Source organism: Mustela putorius, unplaced genomic scaffold (genome assembly GCF_011764305.1).
Source record: "Mustela putorius furo isolate JIRA1106 unplaced genomic scaffold, ASM1176430v1.1 tig00003845_pilon_pilon_pilon, whole genome shotgun sequence".
Taxonomy (NCBI): domain Eukaryota; kingdom Metazoa; phylum Chordata; class Mammalia; order Carnivora; family Mustelidae; genus Mustela; species Mustela putorius.
Window position 1 is genome coordinate 35,168,511 of NW_025421998.1, and position 15,684 is coordinate 35,184,194.

General features: G+C 33.1%; 1 protein-coding gene across 8 annotated transcripts in view; it reads left to right on the forward strand.

The window, feature by feature from the left end:
• AKAP9 (A-kinase anchoring protein 9) overlaps nt 1-15,684 on the forward strand; it is a 194,641-nt gene that overhangs the window by 135,484 nt on the left and 43,473 nt on the right. For 6 of the 8 annotated variants that reach the window (XM_013047838.2, XM_013047840.2, XM_013047842.2 and 3 more), the window contains 7 exons: nt 8,735-8,897; nt 9,924-10,136; nt 11,081-11,119; nt 12,512-12,744; nt 13,820-13,939; nt 14,569-14,745; nt 15,373-15,477. In XM_013047838.2, coding sequence (XP_012903292.1) covers nt 8,735-8,897; nt 9,924-10,136; nt 11,081-11,119; nt 12,512-12,744; nt 13,820-13,939; nt 14,569-14,745; nt 15,373-15,477 — 1,050 coding nt within the window. Of the gene's footprint in view, nt 1-4,669; nt 4,965-8,734; nt 8,898-9,923; nt 10,137-11,080; nt 11,120-12,511; nt 12,745-13,819; nt 13,940-14,568; nt 14,746-15,372; nt 15,478-15,684 lie in introns of those variants that run through there. The other 2 variants (XM_045062693.1, XM_004776451.3) reach the window with 2 other exon arrangements.

Genomic DNA, 15,684 nt, shown 5'->3' on the forward strand with positions numbered 1-15,684 from the left:
AGTGAGGAGTTAAGTTATAGACAATATGAGTTTGAAATGCATAGAGGCAACCTCAAGTAAAAATATTCACTAGAATGTAGAGTTTTGGTAGAACTATATTGGAAGTTGTTATTCCTTTAAGACATTGAAGCCATTATCTTTAGAGTGTATACAGAGCTATTTTTTGTGTGGGTAGAATGCTCACATTTCAAAGAGAAGAAAGATAGGTACGTCTACAGAGGATAATGAGAATGAAAGAGGAAAATCAAGAGAATAGTGCCAGGAAAACCAGATAAGGAGTGATTTTCCAAAAATTGTCAGTTACTATGGAAAATCGTAGCTGCTGAGGATTAGTGTCCATTGGATATTTTAATGTGAATGCTATCCGTGATTTTGATGAGAATAGTGTCATAGAATTGGTAAAGGAGAATTCAAAATTCAGAGAGTTGGAGAACTAGAGACAGCAGTTGTATGCCTACTAGCTGTGAAGAAAACAGAATGCTAGCTTGAGAACAGGAAGGTGTTCTTTTTTTTTTTTTTTTTTTTAAAGGCTGGAATAGAGTACATGGAGTAACAGTGGGGAAGCTGAAGATTGTGGGTCAAAATGGATGGGCTTTCTGGAGGCCAGGCCCCTGGAGTGGGTTAGGATGGAATCCAGAACAAGGTAGAAGGTGTGGCATTTGGATCAGAAAGACCTTCCCTTGTTTAAGATTGGAGAAAGAGATTATTGTGGGTTATTGTGGGCTTATGTTTGGGATGGAGGAGGAGTTTCATTGAGGTCTTCATAGTCTAAGTAAATATTGTGAAATTTTCAAGGTTTTTCTTTTTTAATGTAGATTTATATGTTTTGTGATTTTAGTAGAGGATGTATGATTAGGACTTGTACTTTGTTTTAAGTACTTTGTTTTAGTTTGCTTTTAAGTTCTACAGATACATCCTGCTTCAATAAAAGAACTAGTGAGCGTTTTCTTTACCATGTACCAGGTTATCTATCTTATAGGCTGATATGATTATATCTATTAAAGAAGTATTTTACTTAATGTATTTGATTTGACAAGTGATTTGCCCTAAAGTGTGTCCCAAACCATGTAATAATACACTTATTATGATGAATTTTATTTATCATTTGCCCAGATAGGCTACCATACAAATCAGGCTTATATTCAGCCTATTGCAGTTTCCTCTTGGTTGGGAGAACTTTCCTTATGATATAAGGAAAAGTGCTTAGAGACTCCCTGCAAGCCCTTAGAAAGGTAACCTCTTTAACGTGATCTGTATTCAGTAGTCTCTTTGTGATTCTGCAGAAAAGCTATCTTTGAGAGTATGGTTTCAGATTCTTGATTCCTGAATTAGAAAAAGAATTCAGTCTGTTCCATGGGAGTAGTCTTTCAGTAACTAAAGTTTTCCAGAATTCACAGGTACTATCAAGAGATACCTTTAGGCCTTGGAAGAAATTAATGGGGAACTTATTCCCACAAAATAATGATTGTTATAGACAACTCTTAATGAGTTTATTGTCATTTTTGAGAATAATGAAACCTAAGCTGTGTGTTTCCATATTTTCTTATAAAGGGAGACTTTTCCTGAGGATGAAACAGTAATTTAAGTTAAGATTTTGTCATTGTTAAGTTTTAAGCGTAACTGTAATCCAAATGTTGAAAGGTATTTTTCCATTAGGATTTCCCCCATTGTGCTTATTATATATAATAATATATATTATTAGGTCAGGGTTCTGTCAGGGCTCTGTCAGAGTACTGCATCCAGTATTCAGCCCCTCTATATTTAAGTAATTTACAGAAACAAGTGAACATATCAATATCCAAAAGAGAGGAACAATATCCAAAAGAGAAGTGTTTTACAGTTTGAGAGAAATATTTATGGGGGGAAAAGGTTAAGTATCTTGATGCTATACGATTAAAGATTAAAGTAAAACTATTTAGTTTGGGAAACATAGCTCTATACCCCAAATTAATAGTCTACATATGTGCACTAAAATCCTGATTATCTGGAACGTGGGAATAATGACTTAGTCTGAATTATTAAAAGGGTATCTTCTTAAAAATTGAAGTCATTTTGCTTTAACTGCCCTTTTTTTTTTTTTAAAGATTTTATTTATTTATTTATTTGACAGAGATTACAAGTAGGCAAGAGAAGCAGGCAGGGAGAGAGAGAGAGGAAAAAGCAGGCTCTCTGAGGAACAGAGAGCTCGATGTGGGGCTCTATCCCAGGACTCTAGGATCACGACCTGAGCTGAAAGCAGAGGCTTTAACCCACTGAGCCACTCAGGTGCCCTGCTTTAACTGCTTTTGATTATAAAAAGTTTTATGTGCTTTCTAAAATTAAAAAAAAAAATAGAATACAATTTGAATTATTCTAATGCAGAGTAATCTGTCTGAACGTCAATTAATATACCATCAATTAATATACTCTTACTAAGGGAGCTATTTGTCCCTATCTTAAATCACCTTTATTGCTATTCTGAGTCCTTCTTCCCCTCCCTAATTTTAACTGGGTTTTGTTGTTTTTTTTTTTTTTGTTTTGTTTTGTTTTGTTGTGGTTAGTTTCTTTAACCTTGACTTATATGTTCCTAGTTAGAAGGGAATATACCCTACTCTTAGAGGTTTTGGCTTTACATGGATGGAAATGAGTTTTAAATGCTTTCAAAAATGGGAAAAAATTATAATTTGGATTATTTTAATTAAGGGCCACCTTTTTGAACACGAATTAATATAATATACCATCAGTTAATATGCTTTTAAGAGAGCTGTTTGCCTCAATTCTAAATCATCTTAATCTACTACTTTTTTGAGTCTTTTTCTCCTCCCTGGGTTTTTTTCTACTACAAAGAAGTAGTTAATTCTTACCTTGACCTGAATGTTTCTATTTATAAAGAGATACTTCTTATTCTCTGAATCTTTTTTTCTTCAAATAAGAGAAATTGGATACTGGATTATCCAAATAAACTGTAATTTCCAGAAGGAACCAGGAAAGAGTATTTTGAGAACTACATGATATGGTTAGCATGGATCCTCTCATTTCATAAAGCCGATTGGCTAGGATATAGATGATTTTGTATCTGGTAAAGATCCAGAAAAAAATATTTAGCTGAACCAGTGTAGGGTTAGGCCTCCATTTTGTACAGATATTCAGACTTATTCACACACTAACTGGTGGGCTCACATAAGCATAATAAACAGGAATTTGTCATTGCCTGATCGAGAATTTTAATAGGCAGCTGTCCCCTGCTCCATCCCTACCCAAGGCATCTACCTGTAGATTCTGGGATTTCTGTTGAAAATCTCATTTTCTCTTCCCTAATTATTAGCCTGCTATGAAGGCTTTGAGTGTTGACTCCTTTAAACGATTTTGTGTAGTGAAAGTGGCTATAAAATGTATTTTTGTTGATAATCACCCACTGGCTTTAGTATGGGTTTTTCCATAATAGATAAAAGGTTTTAGTTTTATGGGTTTAGGATATTTAGTTACTGGACAGAAAAAAGGCACTACAATGAAAGCTCTTTCATTTATTTGAAACAGCTCTCACTATTAAAGATCTTCTGATGTTAAAAAGTAAGTTGTTCATCTTTTAAAATTCTGAGTGTCTAGTTTATTCATTGTTGCCAGCATTTCTGGAGCTACCAGAAGACAATTATTGGCAACTTGCACTTTTTAGTTTTAGTCAGAGTCCCTAGGATACTTTAAGTGATATAAGTTCCAAACATATTCTATATAATGCAGCTTTTTAAAAGAGTGGGATTTTTTTTCTCCTTAACATTCACTCTGAAAACAAATCAATGTGGAAAAAGGTTATAACTGAACTATCTGTATTTAGTTCTAATGACTGCTCAAAAGATGAGTATTATTTAAGGAAATATCAAAAGGAAATACTAAGTCTTCCAGAAATAATTATGATTAGATATACTTTAAGAACTATTTGGTAATGTGGACTCAAACCTAGTTGATTTCACGTTTTCACATTAAAACAATTATTTAATAGGACGGAAAAATACTAGCTTATCTTAGAAACATTATAAACTTGTCTACCCTTTTCAAAGCTCTGACGTGGAACTTGGATCCTGTTAGGCAAGCTTTTTTGTGGGCGTATTAATTCACATTCCACCTGTCAGTACCTATAGGTAAAGACAAGAAACCACACCCTCTGTTCTGACCTTTTCCTCAGGGAACACTGACTAGAATCCTTTGGCTCAGCCTGCTAGGCTGTTTGAATAGCTCAGTTCAGAAGAGCTTTTACTTTTGAATTGAATGAAGCAGCAAGAACAAGGGAAATAATGTTGCAACTACATTTCTCAAGACTGCTGCTATGGAGATTTCAAACTTGACTTTCCCTGCCAGATTCTTTTTGGAAAGCTTATTTATTTCCACAGATATATTTGATACCGAAAGCAGTTTTATGGCTTGGCTAATTAGATATTTATATTTTCATTCTTCCATTCTTTAAAGATTTCATTATTCTAGGTAAAAAGGTGTTTTTCTGCTTTTTTGTTGTCTTTGTTTTGTTCCTTTTTTTTTTTTAATGAGTACTGGTGGAAATATAGGTTTTTAAAATAGATTTGTGCATTTTTTCTTTTGTTCATTTATATGAATTAATGCTTATTTGATAGTACTAAAAAGAAATTTTCATAATTCTATGGTGTATCTTGATAAACTAAAAAGAACTTTTTAATGTAGTGGAAAACTGTTAAAGCAAGTGAAGAAATTTGGCAGCTGCATCTACTAGCATGGATTCTTACCGTACTTATTTGGCAACTGTCAAACTCAATGGCTCATGGTTGGAAGAACAAGATGAAGACATTTATGAGGTTGAATCTCGTGTGCCTTTACCACATCCTTTTCCTCTCTGTGAACATTTGGATGAAAATAACTCTGTCATTATTAATACTTCTATTTTTCATTTTATTCATAAAAGAAATGGGCACATATTAAAGCTTATTTCTAAAATTTCACTGCCTACCCCTCCTTATTCAGTAAGTATAAAAAATTTGATTTCTTATACTTTACTTTCAGTTTTTTATGCATTTAGTTTAAAAAAGACCTGTATAATGAGAAAGAAACTTTAAATGTCCTTAGAGGTAAATGGGGTAGAATCTAGTTTTGTTACTGTTTCATGTGTTAATACTCATTTATCCTGATATATTGAAGAGCTAAATTTGGTCTGAGAGCCCCAACTTGGCTATGTTTTTGATTCCAGAAAGCAGAGTGAGATAGTATTACAGTTTTCCATGGCAGGCAAGCTGTTTAAAAAGATCCTGCTTGTCCTTAAGAATCTTGCTTTTATATGTTGATGATGGCAATCCCGAGTAAAAAGTGGAAAGATTATATTTGAGGGAATGAGCATTGTGATACTTAAAACAGCTAAGTCCATTGAGCCAGTTAGGAAATGTTTACAATCATATGGTATATTGGCTGTAGTTCTAGACAGGGAAAAAGAAAATATGGATTCTGATTTTAATTTTCTTGTTAACTTATAAGGAACTTAATCTTTAATATGCCTACTAGTCCAGTGAGAAGATACTGTTTTCTTTATGTGAAATGTATTTTACAAACATTATTAAGAGTATTTAGCATGAAAAAAAGAGTATTTAGCATAGTTAGTATTTAAGGCTTAACATGTAAGTATGTTGTGAATGATTCACTACAAGCTATTCAATATAACTACAAGTTATTCAGCACTTTTTATGACTTTCATGGCTTTTATTGTAATACACTAGCTAATATTTAATAGGCCAGATGATTTTCAGAAGAGTTTTGTTACCTCTCCTGAAACTTTTATATTAAAGTGACAGAATATTTATTGATGCTTTATACTTACTTTTAATGTAATGAATTTAACTTATTCAGAAAGGCTGAATATGACATTTTAATATATATTTAGATGGACATTTGAAGGGAATCTCTTATTCCAGCAAAGTAGGAGTGCCATTTGCTATATTAAATGAAATTTGTTTCACTAGCTTTACTGTATTTGATTCTTCTAACTTTTTAGTTTTGTTTTGTAAAACTGAAGTTATTTCTTGTGGTTTTATGGTAAATGTTTAAATGCACTTTAAGGTTGCCTTAGATCTCACCAAGAAGTAGAACATTAGAAGCAAAAACTTAATTTTTTAACTAAATCAAACATTTTGTTTTAAATGCTAAATGGCCTTGTTGTGTTTGTACAGTAAATTTGAAAAAGGAGAAAAAACAAACAACACTCCTGTCCATTTAGTGAGAACTTCGAACTCTTTTTTTGAGATTTCAAGTATTTATCAAGCAACCAATTTATAATGTACAGAAAAAAGTTACATATCTACATATGTAGAAGCAATTGATATGCTTTAAAAATATAGGCTGTGACTATAAATTCAGGAGAGTAGTTATATATAAATTGGGTCTTTATGGTTATGGTTTTTTTAATAGGTAAAAAAATCAATATATATTAGTTATCTGCATTTAAAGGAAAATACTGTTTTGCCAGTCAAAGTGAAAATATAAAGTTTTATCTTTGTTGAGGTAACATGTACAGATATTTTAGGAAATATTTTGTAATTTAAAAGTATGCTCATTATCCATTACAAGTCATAAATGTGTATTCATCTTATCCCCAAATAATAGTTGTAAATGATATTTAATACATCCTATTAAATAAAACAAGAATAATCACATACTAGATATTTTGGAAATTGACATAGAGTGACCATAAAAATCTTTAGTTAGTAGTTCTAAAATCTGTTTGCTAAGGTAAATACTACTCAGATATGAAGAGCAGAAGTCTTTAAAATACACTTAAATATCATAATTTTATAATATATTTGACTATAAATTAGAAACCACTGCATAAACATAAAACATGGTAATATCTTTCTAATATACTAGGTACCTTGTAATTTTACAAATTCTTACTTGGTGAGCCTATTTTTAATACTTGGGGCGCCTGAATGGCTCAGGGGGTTAAAGCCTCTGCCTTCGGCTCAGGCCATGAGCCTGGGATCGAGCCCCGCATCGGACTCTCTGCTTAGCGGGAAACCTGTTTCCTCCTCTCTCTCTGCCTGCCTCTCTGCCTACTTGTGATTTTTCTGTCAAATAAATAAATAAAATCTTAAAAAAAAAAAAAAAAAGATTCTCTCTTCCTTTCCCCCTGTCCCTTCCCCCCATGCTTGCCCCATGGTAACCGCTTTTTAAAAAAATTTTTAAATAGTGTTAAATGTTAAAAAATTTTTAAATAGTGTTAATGTTATAAGACTACATACTAGAAACATTTGAGGTCAGTTTTTTCTTATGTAGTTGTTTAAATAATAACAGATAGGGGCACCTGTGTGGCTCAGTTGGTTAAGCATCTGACTTTCGATTTCAGCTCAGATCACGAACTTGGAGACCTCACATGGGTCTTTGCAATGGGTAGAGAGCCTGCTTAAGATTCTCTCTCTCTCTCTCTCTCTCTCTGGGGCGCCTGAATGGCTCAGGGGGTTAGAGCCTCTGCCTTCGGCTCAGGCCATGAGCCTGGGATCGAGCCCCGCATCAGACTCTCTGCTTAGCGGGAAACCTGTTTCCTCCTCTCTCTCTGCCTGCCTCTCTGCCTACTTGTGATTTCTCTGTCAAATAAATAAATAAAATCTTAAAAAAACAAAAAAAAGATTCTCTCTTCCTTTCCCCCTGTCCCTTCCCCCCATGCTTGCTTGTGTGTTCTCTCTTTTAAAATAAAAATAAAAACAGATAAGCCAGTGCTGGCAGTCAGAATTTCAGAAAGCTAAGGCAGAAACAGTGCTTTTGTGTACTTTCATGGAGCTGGTAACAGTGATCACTCTTTCTTGAGAGCTTTGACCTGTACTTGACTCTCATCTTTTTAAAATTGTATAAGAGCGGGGCACCTGGGTGGCTCAGTGGGTTAAGTCACTGCCTTCAGCTCAGGTCATGATCTCAGGGTTCTGGGATCGAGTCCCACATCAGGCTCTCTGCTCAGCAGAGAGCCTGCTTCCACCTCTCTCTCTCTCTGCCTGCCTCTCTGCCTACTTGTGATCTTTCTCTGTCAAATAAATAAATTCTTTAAAAAAAATAAAATAAAATTGTATAAGAACATAGCCATGCCAATAACAACATGTATTAAGGAAGATGTATTTATGAGTAATTCTGGATAATGCCTCTGTATTCTAATGTTTTGAAAATGAATATTCATGTGGAGCCCTGTAGATGTTTCATAGATGGACAGAAATATAAAGCTTTTTATTTAAAACATGGGTTATAATAATTTCATTTTGTTGTACCACTATGATTTTGTTAATTGATCCTGTTATATTAAGCATATATTAATTCCCCATAGTGTATAGCAAGAGTCCACAATCAACAAGTGTTCAATATAAGAGATACTAAGTTTTTCATACAATATGATTAGAGAAAATTCTTCAGAAAATACAAAAAGAGCCTGTGTGTCATTAACTTTATGTTTCTCTTTATGTGATGAAATACAGATCTACTGATATGAAGTGGTTTTTTCCAAAAGAAACATTTTTTTACACCAAATTAAAATACATCTCTTGTGTAAAGTTGTATGTAGCTAATCTACTTGTGTACTGACTTTTTCTTCCTATTAATGTTAGTATGCACTAGAAATATTATATGGCCATAGTTCAGCAGTTCAACAGTATGTCTTTATTTTTATTTAAAAATCCTTTTTTTTTTTTTAAACCTTTAGTGGGGAATGACATTGGCCTTCCCAACACTTAGTTGTCTTCCTTCATGTATGCTTTCCTTCCTTGTTTAGCTTGAACATGCCAAAGTTACACAGACAGAGTTGATGCGGGAGTCATTTCGACAGAAACAAGAAGTGACCGAGTCTCTTAAGTGCCAAGAAGAACTGCGAGAGCGCCTTCATGAGGAGTCCAGGGCCAGAGAACAGCTGGCTGTGGAGCTCAGTAAGGCTGAGGGTAAGCAACTTGCCGTTGGCAACCGAGGGAGGAAAACTTTCAAGTTTAAAAAAGAGTTTTTTGATGCAAAACAGATCTGGACATTACCAGTCTACTCTAATTTAAGAGTGACCACTGAAATGTAGTTGTAGCTTGTCTTCGGAGTTTCTCCAGGTTATTTTAAGAACCGTATATGCTTTTAATTATTAGAAGGTATTTAATAGGCGCCTGTGTGGCTCAGTTGGTTAAGTGCCTGCCTTCAGCTCCGGTCATGATCCCAAGGTCCTGGGATGCAGCCCCTTATGGGCTCTCTGCTCAGTGAGGACTCTGCTTCTCCCTCTCCCTATGCCTAGTGTGCTCTCTCTCTCTGTCAAATAAATAAATCTTTAAAAAAAAAAAAAAGGAAGAAGAAAGAAAGAAAGAATTTAATAGAATTACAGAAAGCATTGAAATTTTTGGAAAATATAAAAACTTATAATGGTCATTTGTTACCATAATCCCACAATCCTAAAGCAAATTTAACGAAGTAATTTAGGGATGAAAAGACCGAAGCTAAGAAATGTTAATAAATTGTTCAAAGCCACCATTAAATGGTGATGCCAGGCTTTATGCCTCTAAATCTCATGCTGTTTATATTCTGCCATACTGTTGTTGGGTGTTGGCCTGCTAGAACCACTTAAAATATCAACTTTCTCTAGTATATTTAAAATGAGGTTTGATTCACAAGCATCTGATTTATATTGCTTTCCAGGAACCTGTCTCTTTATATCTGTGTAATAAAATGAGTTACACCTACATGATGTAATGCATTAGCATAGCAAAATAAAACAAAAGTTCAAAGGAACTTCATATTTAGGCACAAAGGTTAACAACCAAAAGGTTGCATTGAACGTATCGTAATTGCTACTGCTATCAGCAGCAGATTCATTCAGAACATTTAATATGTTGGAATGAAGTTTCACTAACAGTATACCTGTTACTTACATAACACCAAATGGTAAGATTTGAAATGTTATAATCTCATTCCCTGTTAATTTTATCTTACAGGTGTCATTGATGGCTATGCAGATGAAAAAACTCTTTTTGAAAGGCAAATTCAGGAAAAAACTGATATAATAGATCGTCTTGAGCAGGAATTGTTATGTGCAGGTAATAGATTACAAGAATTGGAAGCAGAGCAACAGCAGATCCAAGAAGAAAGAGAATTACTGTCGAGACAGAAAGAAGCTATGAAAGCAGAAGCAGGCCCTGTGGAACAGCGTATGTATTTTTAGACTTTGTATATGAAACACTCCTTAAAAGTTCAAGGTCGTTCTTTTCCCCTTTCTTTGTCTTTATTCCTGTATTTTATATGAGGATTGAAAAATTAAAAGAAAATCTACCTTTTCGGTAAATGTTTTATAAGCCAACCATGTAGAGTCAGGGGTGTTTTGTTTTGTTTTTCCTTTGGCTGATTTTAACTGGAAAAGATAATCCTTTATCCTTGAACTTCTACCTTTAAAGAAAGCTGCATATAATGAAGAAGGATATTTTTCAAACCATGTAAGATTAAGTACTTTTAATAGCAGAAAGGCAGGAAAAATGTGTACTTGGAATAAATAACTAAGAGTACTGATCAGCACTTCGGGCAAGCAGGGAGGGGTGGATTTTGGCCTGCAGGAGAATAGATTGAAAAAGGTCAGTGACTATCAGAAGCAGGCAGACATCAGGTTTAACCTGTGTAGGAGTTCAAAATGTACAACTTATAAATAACCTTTAATCTTTTCTTAAATGAGAAATCAGATGTGATATGTTTGTTTGGCAGAAAAGAATGTGAGCCATTATGACAGTGGAACTTGAAATCCTTTTTATCATATCCTCTCACTTTCATAGTACACATGTAGTTAGAATTATAAATGTGTAGTTTCACTAGTTGAATTTTACCAATTTAGAAATATGTACAGCAGACATTTTTGTAATTTCGTGCAGTTGTTTCTGGTGCTCAAATTTGTTTAACACAGGTTTAGAGTTGGAATTTTTTAATATGCGAAGTATATAGATCATACATGTAAAATATTTAAGAAATACTGAGACATCAAGTGTTACTAGTGGTTTTAACTTTTACTTCTGATTCTTTTGTGTATACGTATTGTCTTATTTTAGGAAATAGACATGTAAATTATATCTTTGTTCTGTATGTGTGTGTTTTCTTTCTATTCTTATAGGACTAGTAGATGCTGCAGTCGATGCAGCACCTGGAGCAGGTGTGTTTATACAGTGGCATGGCCAGTCTTTGGGTGGTAAACTTACAACTCCAAAAATTGGGTGACCCTTGGATTTTCAATCACATACCTCTACTTTTCCAACTAACGTACCTCTGATTTTACTGCTGTGTTTCATACTTACAGCTTTTCTCTTTAACAAAAAACTTTACTTGCAATAAAATACATATTTACATTTGAAATTAACAACTGAGATTCATAATGATCATCATCTTATATCTGTTTTTCCACAGAGCTTAAGACCATTTCAATTTTTCAGAAACAAATACATTAAACTCTTGGAGCCTATAACTTTAAAGTGCTCTTTCTAAATCAGGAAATATAAGATGATGGTAACAATAGGATCAATGAGATTTAGTAAAGTAAAGAGACTTTCTGGTTCACTTAGTTTTATATTAACGTCTACATCAGTATTGTTTTAAAAGAAAAGCTATTTTCTATAGATTCCTAGTCCTGAGTACATTGTTGGCAGACTGAGTAGTGTAAAGACTCTCGGGTTATGTTCCTTTATTTTTTCATTAGAGAATTGTTTTTCTTTGCTATTTATACTTAATAATTATATTATTAATATTAATAATAATAGCTAACACTTATATAGTGCTTACCATACTCTAGGCACTATTCTTTATGTATATTAACTCATTTGATCCATAATAACTGTTAGAGATCAGTACTATTACTACCCCCAGTTTATGTATAAGGAAATTGGAGGACATCATACTACGTTTCACATAGGAGATAAGTGGCAGAGCTAGGATTTGAATCCACAGTCTCTGCTCTTAGGCAGTATACCATACCGCCTCTCATACTTGTCAGTTTTTTCTTGATACATTTATGTATGAGCATGCAAGACTAACTCAGGAATATGGATCTAATAAGGAAAAAGACTAACAGGAAATTCTGATTGTAGTTGTATTTTTTTTTCTATAACTCTTACTTGCCTTGGTTAAAAATGTACAGTATTTGATCTTCATGTGTATTGTGTATGCATATAGAAGTGACTTTATTGGCTTGATTTTTGCCTGAGGTGAGTTATTTCTGTGCTTAAATTTAATTAGACTTTGTTCTTTTCCTTATAGTGCAAGTGGATTTACTTTTTTTTTTTTTTCAGTTATTTGCTATGGCATTTTCACAAGTATTGTTTTTAGTGATAGGATCATTCTTTTTGTTAATTATAAGTTTTGGTATTAGCTTGCTTACTTATATAGGAATGTGATAATTTGATATTTTCACAGGAACATTTTCCTTTTTTCCATGAGTTTGAAATAAAACTCAGACCTCTTGTTTCATAAGGTAAAATCTGTGCATAGTTATCAGTGATTTCATTATTATTAGTTATGATTTAACTTAGAATATTTTTATATTTATAAACAGAATTACTACAGGAGACAGAAAAACTAATGAAGGAAAAACTAGAAGTACAGTGCCAAGCTGAAAAAGTACGTGACGACCTTCAAAAACAAGTGAAAGCTCTAGAAATAGATGTTGAGGAACAAGTCAGTAGGTTTATAGAGCTGGAACAAGAAAAAAATGCTGAGCTTATGGATTTACGACAGCAAAATCAAGCACTGGAAAAGCAATTAGAAAAAATGAGAAAATTTTTAGATGTAAGTATTCTCAACTTGAATATTGATTTTCTCAGTATAATGCTTACTTGCTGTAACTCTAAGTTATGACTTTTAAATTATGAAGAGACTCTTGAACTCTAGCATTTCATATGTATGTGTTTTCTACCAATTAACTGAAAAGTATTATTACAAATAGTTCACCTATCACAGTTAAAAGCAGTGCAAGCAGATTATGAATAAACCCTACCAGTTAAGCCTTTTCCAAATTTAGTGTTAAGAAGCTTATCCTAGTCTTTCCTTTAACCAACTGCAAAAACAGGTTGAAGATCCTGAGTAAGGCTAACTGGCCAATACTGTTTGACCCAAAAAAGATATACATAATAACAGTGTGCTTTGGGAAACAGGGGATTGGAAGTTGTTATGCTGTCATTATTGTCTTCCAAAATGATATTAAGTCTTCTAATTTCACATGGATTTTCTTCTTTGAGATTTCATTTAAAGCCTGATATTCTCTTTATAGACCAGGGAATCAGATTCTGACACATTTTATAACTTTAGATATGAAATCTAGGTTAGGATAAAAGAACGTTATTTACTAAATAATCTGCTCTGCTTTTTTTTTTTTTTTTAATGACTGAATAACAATGGAATTACTCTCTTTTTTTTTTAAGATTTTATTCATTTATTTGTCAGAGAGAGTGAGCATAGGCAGACAGAGAGGCAGGTAGAGGCAGAGGGAGAAGCAGGCTCCCTGCTGAGCTAAAGGCAGCCGCTTAACCAACTGAGCCACCCAGGCGTCCCTGGAATTACTCTTTTGTTCCAGAAAAATAAACTCATTTTTGGAACAATATTTTTATATTAGTCTATATTTAACATTCAATTTTTTAATGTTCTTCAAATAATATTGAAATGCATAAAGTTTCATCAAAGAGTTCAAATAGGCTACGTACCATAGAAAAGATGGTATCTTTTTAAACCTTTTGGTTTGGCCTAATCTATGGTCATCAGTTTGTCTTCAAATAAAGCTATGTGTGTAACTAAAGGGAAGTAGCAGAAATAATAGCTTCAATATATGTTGTTTCATCTGTTACTGTTATTGTTATTTAAACTTCAGGAGCAAGCCATTGATAGGGAACATGAGAGAGATGTATTCCAACAGGAAATACAGAAACTAGAACAGCAACTTAAGGTTATACCTCGTTTCCAGCCTATCAATGAACATCAAACTAGAGAGGTAAGAACTTTACTGATGTTGTCTGCCTTACAATAATTTGTATATTATGTGTTAAATAAGATGTGTATTGTGAAGAACTTAAAGGAAATTCTTTCTATTATATATAAGTCTTCAAAATCAGAAAATTAAAAATGTCTTCAGTGTGAAAGAATCTTGAAACTCTAAAAACTGTTTGCATTGAAATTTATCTTCCAGTATTACCCAATTAAATAAGCTTCTCTGCTTATTTTTTCTATTAAGGTTATCTTATCTCACATAAGAATATAAGTCAATACTCTGTAAACTTGTCATTTTTATTAGGTTTTAGTGTGGTTGAACCACTAGAGCTTATACTTTATTTATACTTTATTTAAAAATGTAATTTTTTTCTCCTCCTAGCTGGAGAAAATCTTTGTCATAAGAGAAAGAACTTTTTGTAAAGGGTTGATGAGAACAGTATTATTTCTGTTTTGTTAGTACTGTTTTGTTTTGTCAACTCAGAAAATGTCACCATAGTTGGAGATGATCATTGCTATCCTTATCAAAAATAAAATTAGCATAATGTCTGAAAATACTTTTTGAAATGAGGATAGGTTATTAGCTTGTTGAAATTTTTTTTAATTAACAGTTTTTGCTCATTACATTTCCAGGTTGAACAGTTAACAAATCATTTGAAAGAAAAAACAGACAAGTGCAGTGAGCTTTTGTTGTCTAAAGAACAGCTTCAGAGGGATATCCAAGAACGGAATGAAGAAATTGAGAAATTGGAATTCAGAGTAAGGGAACTGGAGCAAGCCTTACTCGTTAGTGCAGACACTTTACAAAAGGTGTGCCATTTTCTTTAGGTTAATTGTATCAAGTATTTTAATGCCAGTTACTCTTAGTTACATGAACATCAGTTCCTTTAAATAAAAATTACTACTGACTTTTTATTGATATTATTACAAAATATAAATATACCTTTATGTCTTTAGTGACATCATAACTATATCTGTTTATTCCTATTTCCAGATGTTACTTGCATACCTTAGTCCTGAGAAAGGAAGATTAGCTAAACCAGAAGAATTAATGATCCTTTTAACAGTCAGTAAGGTTGTAATTGTAAAATAATAGCCAAGTGAAAAAGCTGTGGACACCAGTTGAGGCTGATGCTTCATCCAGACTAAGGAATGAAATCTATTCCCATTATATTGCAGAAAGCAAGAATGAAAGAAGAGCAGGATTAGGAAGGGAGCAGTTCAGGGGATAGCCTCCATTTTACCTGAGGAATGAATTTTAAGAATGTCAGACATTCCTGTTTATATAAAAATGCATTCAAACCTGCATATCTATAACTTTGATTATTCACTCATGTAATCAACTGCTAATTGGAGAAATGAAAGTGCTACTTCTCTAATTAAAATGAATCATGATTTAATGTCTGAAGTTTTGAAAAAATTCTTATATATTTAAAGGTAGAGGACCAAAAACTGTGTGGAGCTATAGAAGCTAAAGCAGAATTGTCCCTAGAAGTACAGTTGCAGGCTGAGCGAGATGCCATAGACCGAAAGGAAAAAGAGGTAAGTGGTTTACCTTTAATGACAAAATGTGGTTTGAAATATTTTTAAATAATTTTAAATAAGTTATTCAAGAATATCATTTGTATAGAATGGAGTTTATAATCTGAAACCAAAGTTTAGATGATTTCTTAGCTCATTGCTTAAGTTGACCTTGAAGACAATAAAAGATTTGAACAAATACGTTGGTATGAGGAAGAGTGTTATAGG